Source organism: Cydia strobilella, chromosome 1 (assembly GCF_947568885.1).
Source record: "Cydia strobilella chromosome 1, ilCydStro3.1, whole genome shotgun sequence".
NCBI lineage: Eukaryota > Metazoa > Arthropoda > Insecta > Lepidoptera > Tortricidae > Cydia > Cydia strobilella.
In genome coordinates, this window is record NC_086041.1 from 24432292 (window position 1) to 24452860 (window position 20569).

The 20569-nt window shown below is 35.6% G+C and overlaps 1 protein-coding gene across 1 annotated transcript in view; it reads left to right on the forward strand.

Moving 5' to 3' along the window:
• The window catches only part of LOC134742355 (protein O-mannosyl-transferase TMTC2), a 149179-nt gene extending 136399 nt beyond the window's left edge, over positions 1 to 12780 (forward strand). Inside the window, exon 10 of the mRNA XM_063675419.1 lies at positions 10450 to 12780. Coding sequence (XP_063531489.1) covers positions 10450 to 10617 — 168 coding nt within the window. The 3' untranslated portion in view covers positions 10618 to 12780. The remainder of the gene's footprint in view (positions 1 to 10449) is intronic.
• Positions 12781 to 20569: the final 7789 nt, after the last annotated feature.

Consider the following 20569-nt stretch of genomic DNA (forward strand, 5'->3'; position numbering starts at 1 on the left):
ACCCAAAGGGTAAAAACAGGACCCTATTACTAAGACTCCGCTGTCCGTCTGTCCGTCTGTCTGTCCGTCTGTCACCAGGCCGTATCTCATGAACCGTGATAGCTAGACAGTTGAAATTTTCACAGATGGTGTATTTCTGTTGCCGCTATAACAACAAATACTAAAAACAGAATAAAATGAATATTTTTCTAAGGGGTCTCCCATACAACAAACGTGATTTTTTTGCAGTTTTTTGCGTAATGGTACGGAACCCTTCGTGCGCGAGTCCGACTCGCACTTTTAAATGTTTGTTAGTCCATAACTCCGTCATTTCTGGACCGATTTTGAAAATTCTTTTTTTGATTGTAAGTATATACATACAGATTGGTCCCGTTTTTGTCAAAACGCAGTTCTGATGATGGGATCCACGAGGAATCGAGGGAACTCTTCAAATGTTAAAGGCATACATATAGTGATTTTAGTATTTTCATCAACAAATCAAGCATTTACATTTAAAAAAGTGACATTTGATGAACTGGAACTGCTGATGATGATCAAAACGGAACTCTTCAATGACGCATAGTTCACGTTTGGCGATTTGTCCTCTTCGTTATGTTTGTTAAGCAAGTTAGGTTTTCAAGACACATTTTTGTCAAGCTCGAGTTCTGATGATGGGATCTATGATGAAACGAGGGAACTCCTCAAATGTGAAAGGCATACATATAGTGATTTTTGTATTTTCATCAACAAATCCAGCATTTCCATTTAAAAAAGTGACATTTGATAAAGTGGAGCTGCTGATGATGATCAGAAATATCAGAATGGAACTCTTTAATGACGCATAGTTAACGTTTGGCGATTTGTCTTCTTTTTTATGTTTGTGAAGCAAGTTAAGTTTTCAAGACACATTTTTGTCAAGCTCCAGTTCTGATGATGGGATCCATAAGGAACCGAGGGAACTCCTTAAATTAAAGGCATACATATAGTGATTTTTGTATTTTCATCAACAAATCCAGCATTTACACAATAAAGTAACATTTTGATGAAGTGGAACTGCTGATGATGATCAGAATGGAACTCTTCAACGACACATAGTTCACGTTTGGCGATTTATTTTCTTCGTTATGGACCCAGACCCAAACTTGGACCTGGACTTTTTTTTGAACTGCGATCGTCACAGAACCGAACTGCTATCAAAAAAGTGGGTTTAGTTAGGTTAGAACTGTGACCGTTACAGAAACGAAATGCTACTAGAAAAGTGGGTGGTTTTACCTTCTTTTAGTTAGGCAAAAGATGCTGTCTTTTTCATTTCATTGTCTGGAGTGCACCATCAACAATAAGTAACCTTTCAACGGCATCCCCCATTGAAGTCGGTTTTTTTTTCTTAAAATTTTTTGTAATACATACATGAATTTAGCCCATTGACGACCCCCGTTTAGTATTAAGTCCTTCCGCCCACCATAAGATCACGATTTCCAACTCACTCGGACCAGTGATACACATATACCTAATACTATTTAATTATGCCCACTTGCACCTTTCCACTAACCCGGGTAAAACCATTAACCTAGTGTCAAATTGTACTGGTAACCATGGTAACTCCAGGTTTAACCGGTTAACCCCGGGTTAGTGGAATGGTGCAAGTGGTGGTGTAATGTTTGATATGTACCTAACACAACAAAGTTTCAATCACAGTTACTTTTCGTATCGACCAGTCTTACCATTCTATCTACCAGATTCTTCATCCAACTGTGTTTGAGACCGAGCCTTTTTGACAGAACATGAATTACATTGGACTTCGATTTACTTCCGCTTACACCGAAAATGTAAACCGTTTCTTTAACCCGATAGAAGCAGCACTTTAAAACTGAAATCATCAACAGACTATATATTCTATAATCTTCCTTCTTCCTCGCGCTATCCCGGCATTTTGCCACGGCTCCAGGGAGCCTGGGGTTCGCTTGACAACTAATCCTAAGAATTGACGTAGGCACTAGTTTTTACGAAAACGACTGCCATCTGACCTTCCAACCCAGAGGAGGAACTAGGCCTTGTTAGGATCAGTCCGGTTTCCTCACGATGTGTTCCTTCACCGAAAAGCGATTGGTAAATATCAAATGATATTTCGTACATAAGTTCCGAAAAACTCATTGGTACGAGCCGGGGTTTGAACCCGCGACCTCCGGATGCTTCTTCTTCTCTCGTGTCGAGGTTCCCCTAAACAGTGGATGCCCAGAAAGCAGCGGTGCTGGCAGCCCGGACCGGGGCGTCTCTGAAGTCAGATTCAGAGTAGGAGTGCGGGCACGCGGGGCAGTCCAGCAGGTGCACCATAGTTTGCGGTGCTGTGTCGCAAGCACATTGGGTAGAGTGGCCACGAAGCAGTCCCCATTCAGCCATGCTCTGCTTACAACGTCCAACCTGAGACATGAGCCTGTTCATCGCCTTCCAGATGGGCCATGGTTCTTTGTGGCCGGGTGGTAAGTGCTCTGACACTGGTACATATGTGTTTGGTGGGGGACACCGCCTCCGCCACAGTGAGCAGCGAGCGTCGGAGTGTTCGCCCACCAGAGGGCGAGTACACCTGATAAAACTTTTGCGGCTTTTAAGGCGGACGGGTGGCGGGTTATGGCCGTGCAGCGGGTGGCGTGGGTCAGTTTGTTGTTTTCGCATTTCGCTAACACAAGCGACCTCTCTGCAGATGTCTGGGGGGCCACACCCGCAAGCGGGTATAACTTGTTCAGCGGGGTCGGCAGAAGGCATCCGGTTATAGTACGGCAGGTGTCATTGAGTGCGGCTGTTACAAGGCCCGCATGTGCAGATCGATGCCAGACTGGACAGGCAAACTCACCGACTAAAAAACATAGTGCCAGTCCAGTAGTGCACATAGTATGTGCAGTCGCTCCCCAACTTGTCGATGTATGTCTCCGCAGCAGGTTATTACGCGCGCTGACTTTCATACGGGTGTTGGCGCAAACGGTCTTAAAAGTCGGGGCCTGTGCGCTTGTTAATTACGCAGATGAAATGCACAGGTCTGCGTTTTGCTGGGATTCGGTCGAAGGCAATTCGCCTTATAATACGTTCCGAGATGTTCCAGCGCCTCAGACAAGGTTTCCTCGACCTTCTCAAACGAATGGCACTGAGCTGCCAAGGCCAGATCGTCAGCGAATAGAAACCGTTCCGTTCCTGGCGGGCAGGGTTGATCGTTTGTGTAGATATTAAAGAGGGTCGGAGCTAATACGCTTCCTTGTGGCAGACCATTCTTTTCCGCATTGAGTTGGACCTGGAAGCAGCGGTTGCGGAGTAGCTCACCGAGAACTCGGACAAAGCCCCTCTCCCGGGTGATATTGGCGACGTTATGTAGCAGGATGTTGATGTTGACAGTGTCATAAGCTGCTGCGACGCCAGTGACCATGCCAAGTTCAAAACCATCCTCGATGTGCTGCGTCAGCTTCAGTGTCTGGCTTGTGCGCGACTTTCCAGCTCGGAATCCCGCCTGCAGTGCTCTGATATAAGCTGAGGTTCCACAACGTGTGTCAATCGATTTAGCAGCAGGCGCTCGAACAGCTTGTAGGTATGGCACATCTCTTGATAGGGCGGTAGCTTTTGGCGTTATCGGGGGATTTTCCTGGCTTCAGCAGTGCGACAATCTTTGACCTCCGGATTGAAAGTCGCACGCTCTTACCGCTAGGCTGGTGGCCTAGTGGCGCTTCTATAATCTATGAACACTAATTATGTACGGAAATCCTCAGATACCCAAACAGTTTTTATTTTGTAATCTAAGGGCCTGTTGCACCATTACACTTGACAGACTGATCAACGTGACTCAGCAAAAAACTATGAAACTTCCCATACAATTAAATTTAGCGAACGCAGTAACGGTGAGAGACGGTTTAGTGCAACCGACCCTAAATAAGTCAATTTTTAAGGTTCCGTAGTCAACTAGGAACCCTTATTAGTTTGGCCATGTCCGTCTGTCCGAAGCTTTGCTCCGTGATCGTTAGTGCTAGAAAGCTGCAATTTGGCATGGATATATAAATCAATAAATCCGACAAAGTCGTACTAATATTTAATTATACAAACGGGTCTACCGCGATTTAATTTCCTTGTTGTGACCATAAATGCCGACGTTTCAGTTGAGTTGTACCCAACTGTGGTCACGGAAAGACTGTCGTCCCAGCAAAATGTCAACGTAGAACTAAGTAAACAACAATAAAATACTCGAAATTAGTTTATAAAAATGTTCGCAGTAGACCCGTTTGTATAATTAAATATAAAGTCGTACAATAAATTAAAAATAACAATTTTATTTAGGCTACCTACACGTAATGTGGGGGTGTAATTTTTTTTCGCTTCAACCCTACAGTGTGGGGTATCGTTAGATAGATCATTAAAAACGAATAAGGGTCTTCAACAAAAATGTTTTCATACAGTGAATATTGTCAGAAATAATCGATCCGAAAAAAAATGTGTTTCCCCGCTTCTAACTTTTGAACCATGGGTCTAAAAAATATGAAAAAATCTACGATTTTAAGAGATATAGCTTAAGAAAGTTTTGAGTTATCGTAAAAAGTCTCCCCTTCATAGTAAAAACACGTACAGCCACAGTTAACCGTTATTACGACATTAAATGGGTTTTTAAAGTTTTTGGCATTATTCATGTAAATAAAGTAAAATGTAAAATAAAAATTGCTTCTTTAATATTTAATTTCTCTATAACAATTTAATTGGCTGAATGAGTAATGCCATTGACTATTGGCAGTTTTAGAACGAAAAAGTAAAAATTACCTAAAAAGTAAGAGGCAACTTTCATACTTTAATTAACAAATCATTTAAAAATTACTGCAGTTTCCTAAAATGTTTTTCGCTATGGATTATAATATGACCAGACATGCAAAGTTTCCGATTCAAAGTAAGTTCTAAGGAAATAATCATGGCCATACGTCTACTACTTTAATTAAGTACTGATGATGCAAATTTGCCTTGTCTTTTTGGTTTCCTCGTATTCGATATGAAAAGTAGATTGTTTAACTCGGGTTAAAGGCACCAACACCAAGCATCATTTCATCCCTTTTTTAACAATCTTCTATACTAATAGCTCCAGTTTAAACTATTGTGACGGAAGGGTAACTACGGAACCCTACACTGAGCATGGCACGACATGCTCTTGGCCGGTTTATTTATTTTTTAATTCGTTAATGATTGTAAAAAAATATTCGTATTGTGGATCTGGACTAGTTTATAAATACAGGTAACTGTGCGACATTTATTATAAAAACATACATTGCGCTAGTAACGTACAGATTTAGGGACGGTACCTAAAAAAATGATTTATAAAATCATAATCAAAATAAAAATGAAAAAATAGTGTAAAAGACCACTCTCGATTTAGTACAAACTGTTTCAAGGTTTCCAGTGGGTTTTGTTAAATGATGTATAAATAAATCCTACAGCGCGATTTAGACCTCCCTCATTTACCTAGTACCTAAAAGAGGGTTTAGGTTCCCACATTAAATTTACCGAACGAAATCAAAAATCTTCTTAAAAGAATAGGTACAGCTTTTCCAAATAATTGCAATGCAATGCAACGTTACGAGTAGGTAGGTGTACTTTTTACTGTTTAGTTAGTTAGGACAACGCGTCGAATTCTATGCGCGTTCGCAACCTTTATAGCATCATAGGATTAGTACGAGCGCGGGAAGAATAGCACCCAAGCGATAAATTAATCGTTACGGCCAGTTTATAGGATATATGTGCTGCGATTGTCCGTACATCGTACTCCCACAACTTTATTGGTCCGATAGCGGCACGCTCGTTTATCTTCTCGCCAAAGGATCTAAAACTCCTATACATAATCGAGATTACTTTCATAACAGTACAACTATGTTTTTAATATCCCTTACGTCTGACGATATTCTACCGCTAAATAGAACAGTTATAGGTTTTTGTACAAGTATAAGAATTTTTACATAATTAAGTACGTTAAGACGCTTATGATACCGGTTTACTTATTTATCAATCGAAAGTTTCAATTAAAAGGGGCTTTGCAATATACTTTTGCGCAATGAGAGATACCTAACCTACGCATAAATATTTTTAATGAAATCAGAATTACGTAGGTGAGTGATTACTTCCTTTGCTAAATAATTAGTCAAAGAATAAACGATGAACCAATATATTCAATTAATTTTGTATTAAGCAGAAACGTCTCACCCGAAACAGTGATTTTTTTCCACTTTTCCTTTAAGCATTAAATGATTAAACCAGTAAAACTACTTAAATAAGACATGAAATGTAAATTTGGATCCATGCGTGATTTGATAAGAAATAGTCAGGCAACGAATGCTCAAAAAATGTATAGAGGGCAGTGTTGGCCGAAACGTTAATGCAATTAACCATTAACCCGTACAAATTGAACCGTAAATTGTAACCGTCCGTTACGGCTTACGGTTCAATTTGTACTGGTTAACGGTTAATTGCAATTAACGTTCGGCCAACACTGATAGACGGAAACGCTTACACACTTATACAAAATGAAAGTTCATTTAATTTCTTTCAAGTTTTTCGATATCTTGCACAGTTTTTGATATAACCGCTCTTGAAAATTTATTTAGGGCTCTGTATTTTATCTTGATATATATACATCAGTGAAGCTGCTAAGCCGTGCTTGGTATCGTTTTCGTATAGATCGGGTATGCTAAATTCATTTATAGTATATTTATGGTACATTGAAACAATTCCGAAGTAAAAATTAAATTTAAAAAAATACTTTTTTTTAACTCCTCTTCATGCTTAAACCGCTGAACCGATTTCATTGAAATTTTTGTATTGAAATATTTTGAGTCCCGAGATAGGCCATGAGATAGGTTTTATCTCAAAAATCATTCGTTAAAGGTGTGTGGGGAGAATTCGGCTTCTTCGCCGAAGCTGAATTCCTGTGGTTAATACTTTTTCACTTAAAAAAAGGTATTTGTTCAAAGTTTATATGTTTTTACTTAGGAATGGTGTCAATGTGATACCATAAATGAATTTCGCACTCCCGATTTATACGAAAACGACACCCAACATGGCTTAGTATCTTTACTGATGTAGATATCAAGATAAAATTGAGAGCCCCAAATAAACGTTTAAGAAAGGATATCTCGAAAACTATTCAATATATCGAAAAACTTGACTAAATTAAACTTGTAGCAAATTTAGGCAGCTTTTGGTTTGTGTAAGTAGTCATGTCACTAAGACGCAAAGTTAGCAAGATATAAGTAAAAAACCGAAAAATGGGACCTTCAAACCCCCCCTTTCACCCCCGGCTCAAAGGGCTACGGCCGGGGACTTTTGATATGTTCACCTCCTAACTAGTACAAACAAAGTTACTCAGTAAAAAATTATGTTCCAAGCATTTCCCTCTATACCTTCTTGTTGCTTTGGCCTATTGTAGTTAGATCACAGCTGATACACAGCTGATAGACACTTGATAACTATTTTCCATCTGTATTTTAAGAACATTAATTTAACGATGCCATAAACCTTGATATTACAGTAATTTGATATACAATGTTTTAACGATCATTGTCATAACTTCCACTCAACTAACCTATTAAAACCTTAGTAAGTATATAAGCCAAGTGTTTTTTCTGATTATATTCAGTATTCTTCTCGACTTGAGTTGTCATTTAAACACTTAACGCGGTGCACTTCACTACAGTCAATTCTACGAGTATTAGGGGAGACCGAGGAGAGTTGTGACAATTTTTACTTTAACCGACATATCTCAGCAACAAAGCCTACAATCGCTATGATGTTTACAATAATGTGTAGCTTAATTCATACTTTTCCAAAACCTGTTACGAATATGAATAAAAGTATGACAGTTTTTGTGAAAATCTACGAAAACCAGAACAACTCGCCGTGTTACAACTCTCCTAACACCGAGGTAAGTTGTGACAGCTTCCGAGGTAGGTTGTGATACCCCTTTATTTTGACTATTTGATGAATACAAAATACTATATAACCATTTTTTTTATTAATATTTATTAATCCAAAAATGTACTATTTACAATCATTTTGTGGCAGATTTGTATCATTTGTACCAACCAAAACAATATATTATTACAGTAGGTACTCTAGAGGATAATAATAAGAAATTGTGGTATCTTTTAGGACCAGACGTAATAAAAACAGTCTGAAATCTAATCCTATTTTTATTTATTTATTAAAGACTAATTTCAGCACGCATTTGGTGCAAGTTTAGTGAAGACTAATTTTCATAAAATTGAACTCACTTCTCTTCCATTCAAGGCAACAAAAGCAAAAACGGATATTTTCTGCTTTGTTTTCGTCCCTATCTACTTTTCTTTTCTTAAAACTAACTTCACAAATTTCGTGACTATCTAAACTATTGGCTTAAGGGCCGAAATTTTGTCCTTGATAGGTCTTTCTGTAGTCATCACACCAAATTCAACATGTTGGCAATTGGGTTGTTTATTTTGTCTCTTTTGTTGTATACCTGCTATGTTATAGTTGTTAATAATTTGAAACAAGAAATTATGTTGTAAGAATAAGAAAACATTTATTGCCACACAATTCTAGAATTATATACCAAACGATCAAAAAACCACATAATCAGCAAAATAAACTTAAATAGGAGAGTTGTGACAAGCTGTCACAACTCGCCTAGGTACAGGTAAAGCAAAACAAAGTCACGTCTTGAAACTTAAAAAACCAAGGAATATAAGAAAAAATATCACAACAACGTAAACGCAATATTTTATGGTATTGATGCAATCAAAATTTTTGGGGAAAAGTTACTTTTCGCGTTTTTTGTACATTCAGAAATACAGTTAACTAAATTTTAAATTTTTCAAGCAAAAGAACTCCAAAGACTCATCTATAGCTTGCATTCTAACTTCTTGTACGAACACCAGAGTGAAACTTGATGCGAGAAGGCTTTCACGACAACTATTACAGCTAAACGTAGCTGTAACTACACTTGACGGTCCGAAAGACGTAAACTCTTCGCAACAATTATACAAAACATTCTCGAAGCATTCTGCAATAGGGTATTTGACATTTTTTTATGAATGATATCAGTCGATCACGTTTGTTTAGAGGATCAAATGTCTGTATGGGACCCATTGTCATAAAGCAATACAAAAGTCACAAATGCTGGTCAAAGTGTGGCACCCGCACTTTACTGACGAAACGCTTCTAAGAAAATAGCAATACATCCAGACGTCACCATGTAACGTCGCTATACTCGCTATTGCTTAGAAGCTGTTTCGATGTATGGAAAACAAGGAAATTGCGATTTTGTCGGTGAAACATAGTGTTTATTATTTATTGCTATACAATTTTTTTTTAATAAAATGTAAGGAACCGATTGGTACCATTATTTTTTACCTATTTGCAAATAAATAAATAAATTTAAACTGAGGTCAAGTATTTTTTATTATTTCCAATATATTTTTTAAGTTTCCAATTTATTATGATAAATTGTTCATTTTCTATCGGTTTAGTTATAAAATTCAATATGTGTACATGCAACCTAATATTATTCACCCTTTTTCTAGTTTGCTCTTTATGGCCCTCTTACAAGACAAGATCCACCGAGACAAGATATTAACCACTGAAATTGAAATATATTCGACTGACTTATTATCATTCATTAGGATTCAGACGATTCCAATGTTGGATTGTCTTTAGTCATTTTTAGGGTTCTGTCTGTCTGTCCGTCTGTCACAGCCTATTTTCTCCGAGACTACTGGACCAATTAAGGTGAAATTGGGTACACATATGTAAGTTTGTAAGAAATGCCGATCAGCCATTGGTCTTTACAGTCACCGCAGTCGATGTAGACTGTAGACATCTCCTCAAATACCTCTAGTCGCTGCAACTATCATCTGTAAAGATGCTGTGGCCAATGATGATGATGTAAGTTTGTGACACAAAGATGGACATGTAACGTAAATTAATTAATTTTAAACACGACCCACTTGGGGGGTAAATGATAAAATTAAAAAATAAAGTTTGTCAAACTTTATTATGTTATATATTAAATGAAAGAGCTCATTGTGAGAATCTCAAATATATATTTTTTTATAATTTTAAGATAACCAGTTTAGAAGTTATTCAAGAAAATAGGCAAAAAATGACCATTCCCCCCCGTTTATCTCCAAAACTACTGGGTCAAAATTTTTGAAAAAAATACACAAAATAGATCTTTACCTATAGATCACCGGAAAACCTATTAGAAATATGCAGTCAAGCGTGAGTCGGACTTAATTACTTAGTTTTTGATCCTACTCCTATGGGTTTTTTAAAGACATTCACATATAAACACATTGTTTAAATTGTGTAATGCACGGAACCCTTGGAACGCGAGTCCGACTCGCACTTGGCCGGTTTTTTTCAGTAATTTGCCTCATATTAACACTGTATGAATCATGAAACTGGTCTAAAAGTGGCTCTTCTTTACAGGATGCAGAGTTCCATTCAAATTTTGGCGCAATATTACACTTAAATGGCAAGTATGCGGCCGCCGCAACATCGTACCGTCGAGCCCTGCAGCTGCAGCCTAATGATGAAATCACCATCACAAACCTCAAGCGAGTAAAAGCACTTATGAGTACTCAGCGCAGAACATAAGGACAAGACAAGTGTGGATAAAGCAACACATCAGGTAGTTTAGTGTATGTCAATTGCCAAATATACATCGATAGAGTTACAGATTTTTATTTTTTTCTGATATTATTCGATTATTTACGGATTTAGAAATAATAACTTACCTATTTTAAGTTACGGCAATGTGTAAGGTACGCATTTCTATTGTATGTAAATTAATAGTTTCCACGTAACAAGTAGTTAGGGATACGAATAATAATACAAATATTTGTTATATTAATGATAGGTTAGTATGGAATTATTGCGATTTGATTAATTATAGGTGGTATTATCTGATCGTATCAATAAATTATTACGTTATTAGTTTACCGCAAAGCTCAAAGGAACGGGTAGCCCGAGCGTTTAGCGGTTTGAGCTTTTGGCGAATGAATTAAACGCGCACCTATGTTACGTAAATTAAATTATTGCGGAATATGCGGATATTGGGCGGTGAATAGATTTTTTTTACATTTTAAAATGCTCGTAAGGCCTACAGAAATACGTAGGTAATGGAATTGATTTTATCAACTTCATACATGGTTGTTATTTTGTTAAAATGGTTACTACATACACAACAACTGAGGCAGCGCAGAATAAACAGTGTATTTTCAAAATACTTGTTTTTACATACATACATACATAGAGACTGTCCAAGTGTTATTTTAAACGTCGAACTTCCATGAAATTATGGTCTGGTCTGGGCTATCAAAATCGCTACCAACTTAGCTTGCTGTAACGTCAAAGTCAAGATATTCTTTATTCAAATAGGCCTAGCAACAAGCACTTTTAAACTTAACTCTACATATTCCTATATTTTGGATGGCCTTATCTCGAATCCGGAATTAGAAAAAGTAAAGCCACTTTTGCGGGTGTGTCTTTCATAAAGAACTACTTAATGGTGTAATCTATTTCAGCCCAAAGATAACTCAGTTTTTAAATTATAATCTATCATTCATAAAGTAAAAGTAGTGTCACTACTCGTACCTACTTATCATGTACGTGATAAACTATTGTTCACTGTCCAGCGGTCTTAAGATGGTCGCGATGATCGCGTTTTTATCGTCTAAAGTGTACTCATCCGAATTGGGGGCTTTTTACTCGTCAAAATGATAATATATAGTGGCGTTTACGAGTATGGTAGCCACGTCTCTTAAATATGTCACGTCAATTATCCCCCAGTTTGAATTTCCACAAAGCTAATCACTTAAAATTCGACATTTTATATTGATTTACAACTGTAATTGATATTGCATAATAATTGATATGCTAATTTTTTTTCCCGTTAATTATTGCATTAATTTTATGCAGCCCCATTATTGTGATTTCATATAAATCTATGTATATTAATTAAAGGTCTACGTTACAATGTTAAATAAGTAGATAGTCACAAAATGTATATAAAATTTTAATATCATAGCAATTTTATACAAGTGCATATATTATTAAGTATATCAATGTTGATACTTCCTATACCTACCTGATTTTAATACTAAATCATTGCTGTTGCATTTTTTAAATTACTTATTTATGATTACTGTTTAGCGTCTTCCATATAATTTTGAAAGTTGACTATTGCTTCTAATTCTTGGAAGTTGTAAATAAACAAAGAAATGTAAAAATACCTGTAAAGTTCGACTTATAGCTGACTCCAAATAAGAGGAGATATTATTATTTTTATATATAAGCTTATTTTGTATCTACATAATTATATGAGATATGCTAAACTGTTTTATTAATAATTCACATACTGAGTGCCTATGAGCTTAAGGGTTTTTAATGAAAGAGTCGTACTTACTCTGATTTCAGATGAAACTTTTATAATATGCCAACGATATTGACAAGGCCATTGTGATGAGTATTATGTTCTCTGCTTAGATTTAGTTTTAGCAATGGTAAAAATAAAATACCTAGCTAGGTACTGAAAACATTAGACAAAATTGGCTCAATGAATACGATTGTATGGCACACATATAGTTTATCATCTGGTTTGAAATAAATTATATGTTTTACTGTCGGAAGTATGGGGGCGTCAATAACGCGTTAACATGCGAACTAAGGCGCGGGCGGTTATTTAGGTAGACGTCCGAGAGCTCTCAGGCTCGGGGGACGATGCGTATAGGTAGTATGAATCTTCTCACATGATTTTTACGCCTAAGACCCTAATTTGTTAAACAAAAGCCATTGTTTATTTTTAGTGAGCGGTCGGGCATTGTGCCTGAGCGCGTGGCACAGGGTCTTAGGCGTAAAAATCATTTGAGAAAATTCATACTTTTATAACTGTATAAAACCGTATAAAAAAAGACGTCCGAGTGCTCGTCGCTGTCCCATGTTAATGTCATATATTGGGCATAGCATGGCGAGCACTATACAGGCTAATATCGGCGCAATTTGAGAATTGATATTTGACACTTATCAATTCACCCTTACAAATTTCAAGCTAAGACCCATCGTTTAACTGATAGTCTTAGGTTCATACGAGTATATATATATACACATTTTAAACTCTTAGCTCATAGGCTTTATATAGGTGTTAATTTATTTCCTTGAATCATAATGTTAAGTACATATAGCAGTGTTTATTTATACCTAATACTTAACTTTGCTATGCTGAGTATCGAAATTAAAAACATGCAAATAATTGCGTCAATTATTATAATGAATGCTCCATCACTAATTATTGAGTTACTCACACAGGCGTTAACATATTGGCTGCCTGTTTGATTTTGATGGTGTTGTTAGGAAGATTCCTTTATTAGAAGTCATAATTGATAGTAAGGTCAGTCATAAATGTCAGTAAAAATCTAAATGGTTTCTCATCTAATGTGAAGTCAATACATATCTAAAATCTGGTTTTGTATATATACATCTTTTCTGTTTTTGTTCCAATGTACAGTAAGAAATGTATTATATTACGATTATTGTACATAACATAATTTTAACGGATGAAATCGCTTGTTCGCATTGATAAATTAGATATTCTATGTTTATTTTATTATGTTTGTACACTTGTGACAATAAATGTATGTTATTACGCTTTATAAGTAAACTTAGATGACACGCTACAATATAATTTATATTTCAGAAACACGACGCCATACCAGAAAAAAATTCTCTAATATTTTAAGCTTTTAAATAAGTTTCAGTGCAATGTAAAAAAAAACATCGATAAAAAATTAGAACATTAATTTAAAGTATATTACAAAACTATTTCTTCTTTCAAAAGTTTGTTACTATTCAACTGTCATTATAATTAGTATAGACGTAGAATTTATTAAGTTACAGTTGTACCAAGTTACATTAATTAATGTAAAACGTAATTAACTCGGTACTGAAAAACCATGCCCTTTGGCTTAGCTTAGGAAAACGCCATCACGACCAAAGGCAAATGGTATCAAGCAGATGGTGGAGAACTCGTAAAAGATAACGTGGCGCAAGATCGTTAAATATAATTTTATTTCTTTGCAGATGATCCGAGTAATTTCTCAATTCTTAAAAAAAAGAAAATTTTGCAGCAACAAAATGTTATTCTAACTGACCTTATGATTTAATTTCTTTAAACAGGATTTGCAATAAAACTTCAGTTATAAATCCTTTGCACGCGGCTCCCCTTGTGCGATAATCCTGTTTAAATATTCGTCCGTAATGCTCATTACAGTAAAATACTCAGAACAAAATACCTAGTGTGTTTATACGCCAAATGTTAAATGTCATGAAAGTTGAAGCAATTATTTATTATACACAAAGCCACTCAAACCCTACTTTTGCAAAAGTTTAGAATTATTAATATATAATAAGAAAAAAAGGTAATAGATATCTATTTTGAAGAAAGGCCTACGATTTCCAATCAGAAACACTGATCAGAACCTAATCAATATGAGATAGAAGATAAAAGAAAGAAGTAATATAAATATGGTGCGTGAAGAGCGATTTATCACAATACTGGTTTTGATTATGTACCTACATGTCTCCGGACCTCCGGTATCGCCATGTATGTACCTACGTTATACATACTTCTTTATGCTCAAAATGGGAATAACTACCTATTATCTATTTACTTGCTGAGAATGAACCTATAGTAGAATAGGTACATAAGATAGATACCTACTCAAACGGACATAAGATAAGATAAATACGGTTGAATACTTAAACAGATTAGGGGGCAAATAAATAGAGACAAGGGAATTTTTCTTTTCACAATTCAGTTGTTTATAACTTGTTTCTTAATCTTGTGAATTAATTTTATAATTTTTAAAGGTGTTGGATAAATAATAATTGTGATACTTATATACTTTTTATGTTTGTTTCTAGATATCGTTTAAACATTTAATGACAGTAACCTAAACAATAAGAGTTAAGGAGAATTATTACTCATGAGACATTTCAAAAACAACTATTAGCATACCTAAGTTAATAAAATATACATATAATACATATAAGGCAATGTTTTTCTAACGAAGTATTTTTGCTTTTTTCTATGTGTACCTATTTTTACTTCGAATTTTATAGCATCATATTTTCATATCATTATAAGATGTACCTATCGCTGTATGTCGAATTTATTGTATTAAACACCTATTTATTCGTGAATTAATATATCTATCTTATCTGACATAACAGTTACTCGTCGTACCTAATGGTAGGTATAAATAAGATGAAATAAAAATGGAGGAATTGTAATGTAATCAATATTGTTTTTATTAACTAGTATTTATGGCGTTATGCAAGTAAAACTGCAAATTCCCAAAGTGATAACATGTTGATAATTTTGTAAATAAAAGCTTCAATATTTTATTCGTTGTTGATATTTATTATACACCATTCCAATTATAATCTTCCTCTTTCCCTTTACAAGACAGTAATAATTTGTAATTTTTTAAACGCAAAGGGTAAAAAAATATGCAAGGAAACTAGGTATAATAATGAATCACGTAACTTTACATAGAGTAATATTTTAAGTGGAATATTTTGTTGAGCAAATAAGTGTAAAATTTTCCGTCGTTGGAATCTTGTTCTAAATGGTAATAACAAAACTTATTATGCTGGAATCCATAAAAATCACGTGCGATCTCAGTTTAATTTTGTGAAATTATTTTTTTGAAGAGGCCAAAGAATGTATCCTGCGTAGTATTTTGCTTATGTGACAAAGCATGACAATTTAACCTTGCTACAGACAGAATAGTAGGCATACATATACATTCTAATGCAGGCTAATGTGATATAATCTTATCTACAAATCTACTTATTCCTGTAATAAATATTTAAAAAATGCACCAATGGCTAGAGAAGTGTAAGATCACCATATAGTTAACGCTCAAAATCTACAAAGTAATCCTTCCGTGATTCTTCTCACCTGATGGTCTCATCGGAAGATCAGCGCTGGAAGTCACCAGCAACATGCTGAGATGAGGCCATTTCGTGGCACTTTAATCTTATTTTTGTTTTCTTTTATATTATGTAATGTTTGTTTGTGCTTTCGAATAAAATCTTATTCTATTCTATTTTATTCTATTCTCTCCCTTTGATTAGGTATAGGTGCCTACTAACTTAAAATAAGGTATAAAATAGTAATAACTCTAGCCTAGCCAAAATGATATTTGTGGCTTTCCATCAAGATACCTTATGCTACCTGTGCATAAGGAATCTTTCTATCAATCATTACAATACAACGTCCACCCGTCGCGGCGTCTATTGTATAGCTATAGCCACACTCAAGTGCACCCTTGTCTTGTTTTGTTTACCTACTGCGATTAAAAATCCATTGATTGTGTAAGATGTGTAATGTCTAAGATAAATTCATGCCTCGAATATGACAGGTAAAGTAGTTGATAGCTCCATAAATTATACGGCAACTTTGACTGTCAAAAGTTGACGTTGGACAACTAAAATAAGTGGCGTAGCAGGTACAACGCCATCTACATCAGCTGTCAAATATGGGGACACGTTTGTTGGTAAAATCCCTTGCTCTTTGTTTCGATTTTTGGCACTAGATGTATTCCTAGTGCGGTTGACGGTTTTATTTTTATATTTGAGAAAAATATTAGAGGAAAACAATGTCAAGGTAAGAAATAATTCTTAATAAATTTTCAACAAAAAAGGTTATATGCAACTTTTTGGTAAGACTTACCATATTCAATTCAATGTGAATGTTGAAGTTCAATATAACATAGTATGTGATAGTACTGACATAAATCGTATGGGGAAAACCAGCTTGTTTAAGAATTAAATTTTGAAGATGTTAATCTACGAGTAGCTATAACATGAGTATGGTGCATCATATCAAAAAAATGAATATGGCCTCTTTTGTTCTTTCATTGACACTTTTTCCTATATTGTATACTTTCCTCAAAACATAAAAATAAATTGTCAACCGGGACATATTTGATGCTAAAGGGGTCGGGGGGGGGGGGGGTGCGTCAGGGGGAGGGGGGGGGGACACTAGTGTGCGTAAAGCACCATACCCATTCACTACATTCATTTCAAACTGACTATAATTTGTTTTTCAAAAAACACAATTTGACCGAATTTCTTCTTATACTAAGTAATCATAATAGGCACCCTATGACTTTTGACATATGGAAAGCGACAAGACGTACTTCACATTGAGTAGGGTGACCACACTGTATGCAAAAATGTGTTTTTTTTTTCTATTTATAATCTGAAAAATAATCATAATTATTGGTGATAATCAATAATTAACAACATCATTAGGCTCATTTTTGAATTCTGTATGATGTCTTGTTCTTTTGCTCCACGAACCCGAAATCACCCTGTATAATGTAACTCGGGGCCTTAAAAGTTAAAGTTAAAGCTCAAACGAACGGCTTCTACATGTTGAATCTGTTACCCCTTATGAATTGCGTGCCTCCTTATAAATGACCGGGCTCGAAAGGCACGAGAGTAGAGACTTAAAAAGGAGACACACATAATATAAATAAAGAGGCCCCCAATACCAGAACGTGACCATTTAACGTCTTCGTAGATAAAAAAAGTACACAATATTAACTTGTACAATGTACAGCCAACATCAAAAGTAACGGATCCGACTACGCGTCAAAAGTATCTCCCACCCTCTAACAACTTAAGAAAAAGAGATATATCTTTATATGTAGGATAATTAGACTGTATGAGATACTTTTGATCGCGAATTGTAGTATCTCTATTAAAAAAAATCATTCCATGGCGTCAGATACTTTTGGCGCATTGTTTCATCCGCTACTGTTGATGCTGACTGTGCCTACGATGGTACGGAACAATTTTGTGTGAGAGTCACATTTAGATGATTTTTAGTATTAAATAATTACTGCTACAACAATAGCTGCTACAACAATATTTTCCACTACACGACTTAAGCCTGCTACGCGCTACGATGTTGTAGCTGGCACGCGCGGAATGACAAGGTTAGCAGTTAGTACACTACTGATGCGGATCCGCACGCCGCTCCGGAGGCCAATTCAAACGTACGAGTACGTTTTGATGTCAAAATGATGTCTCTTTGTTATAAATGTGACTTCAAATTGGCCTTCGGAACGGCTTGCGCGGAGAGTGCGTGATACACGTCCAACGTGAAGAAAGTCTTATTCAAAATTTTAAAACATGATATTCATAGCTTAGATCGGTCTAATCAGTCTCTATTATCATTTATATTCATTTATTAGTGTTTTTTTCAATTAAGTACCTTACTCTCCAGCAAATCAGTCTCTGTTCTTGAAAACATCATACTATTATACTAAATCAATATGAGCTTTGTTAGTACTTAGTACCTATTTTATTTTTGCTAGTTGGAGTACAGTCGAAGGCAAAAATATCGATCCAGACAAATGACTCAAAAATATTTGAACACGACTTGCTTGTTTGATAAACACATTGATTAGATGAGATGTTTATTGCGAGTTCATATATTTGCTACTTGCTACTTGTATTTATTGGCAAAGTGGCAAATGTACGAGTATGAACTCGCAATAAACATACATCAATGTGTAAACAGGCCCCAATGTGAAGGCCAGCCACACTTATCCCGCAGCTAAACTTATCCGTATTAATCTTAATGGATATGAGTATATTTCTACTAAACCAGTTTTATGGTAAACTATCTTTTTAAATACAATTTAATTTTTCATTTAAACACAGTTTTATTTTTATTGTTTCCTTAGAATGAACATTGAACATTGCGTGTTAAAGTTGCAGACAAAGTTAGCATTGTTGTTAACCCTGCGATTAATGAATTTTCTTACCTGAAAGGTTTGAGCCATAAAATAAGTAGTCATTATAAAGTAACTGACCTAATTTAGGGCATTATTATTTAGATTAACGTTAATATATAGGTACGATTGAAACAAGCGTTCGTGTTGAATTCCAACAAATCAAAATTAGACTAGTGATAATTATAGTATAATACCAGTACAATAGATTGAGAAGACCTTATATTGTATTAGAATAAGCTATCTGAATTTCGCGTAATTTCAAAATTGAACACATGATACAATTTAGGGTGAATTTTGGGGATTTAGAAGTAATTCGACGATAGACAATATCCGAATACACCTTATATCGTAATCGATGTTAAATTTTAGTTTATACCATAAATATATATTGCCATTTTCAACATTAAAAAAACCATAATAGTAGATCGTGAGATCGTGACGAGGTCGGTTATCATTAAGGCTTTCAAATGGTAAAAAAATAAAACGTTAGGAAACCTCGAAACGACTTCACACTTCGCTATATTTTTTGCGCCATGAGCGTACATGGTTAGGGAAAAGACGAGTCAAATAACTTACGCAGCGTGTAGGCGAACATGACGTGGCGAGGGTGAAACAATCCTTTGATACCTATAGAAGTGTCCTAGGTGAGCGATCTTGACGCGATGGCGAAGAGGCGCGGAGCGGGCGCGATCAATTGATCCATTTGATTTAGACTCGAATACGACGCGGCTAGAGGCGTGGGGCATGTAGAAATACCGGATTTGGTCGCACGGAGTTGACATAAAGGAGGCCAATAAAGTATATGGCACTTACGACTATTGTGAGTTCGCTGTGATAATGACTCGACAAAGCAATTATTTTAATATTACATAACATAAGGTGACATTTAAGGCATACAGGCATAAGATGACACCTCAGGTCACATTTTTCACCTTTGATCACCTTATGTCACGTCACGTCGCCTCATCTAACCTCACCACATTTAGTGGGGCTCGGCTCGGTTCGTTTTTTTAATGATTAAAATGGTGTAGATTGAGATAAAGGACTTAAGTGCCAGTAGGGTCTATGGTATGGTATGGGTTCGCTGTGATAATGACTCAACGAATTAAGCATTTTTTATTTTTAGATTATTTTAAGTTTATGAAGCTTATCGTCTACGTCTACAGCCCACAGGGTCACTATTAGTTATTTTATTTTCTCACTCACGCTTGACTGCACATTTCTAGTAGGTTTTCCTGTGGTCTATAGGTAAAGATTTATTTTGTGTATTTTTTTCAAAATGTTTGACCTAGTAGTTTCGGAGATAAAAGGGGGAATGGACAATTTTTGCCTATTATCTTGAATAACTTTTAATTTGTTTATCCTAAAATTATAAAAAATATATATGTGTGATTCTCATAATGAGCTCTTTCATTTGATATGTAAACACGATATAGTTTGAAAAACTTTATTTTTTAATTTTCTCATTTACCCCCCAAAAGTGGCCCCGCGCTTAAATTTTTTTTGTTTACGTTACATGTCCGTCTTTGGGTCACAAACTTACATATGTATACCAAATTTTAACTTAATTTGTTCAGTAGTTTCGGAGAAAATAGGCTGTGTCAGACAGACAGACAGACAGACAGACGTGATCCTATAAGCGTGCCGTTTTTTTCCTTTTGAGGTACGGAACCCTAAAAATGACTTCTACATCTCGTTTAAATTCTACAACTATATACTACTATTCTACAGCGATA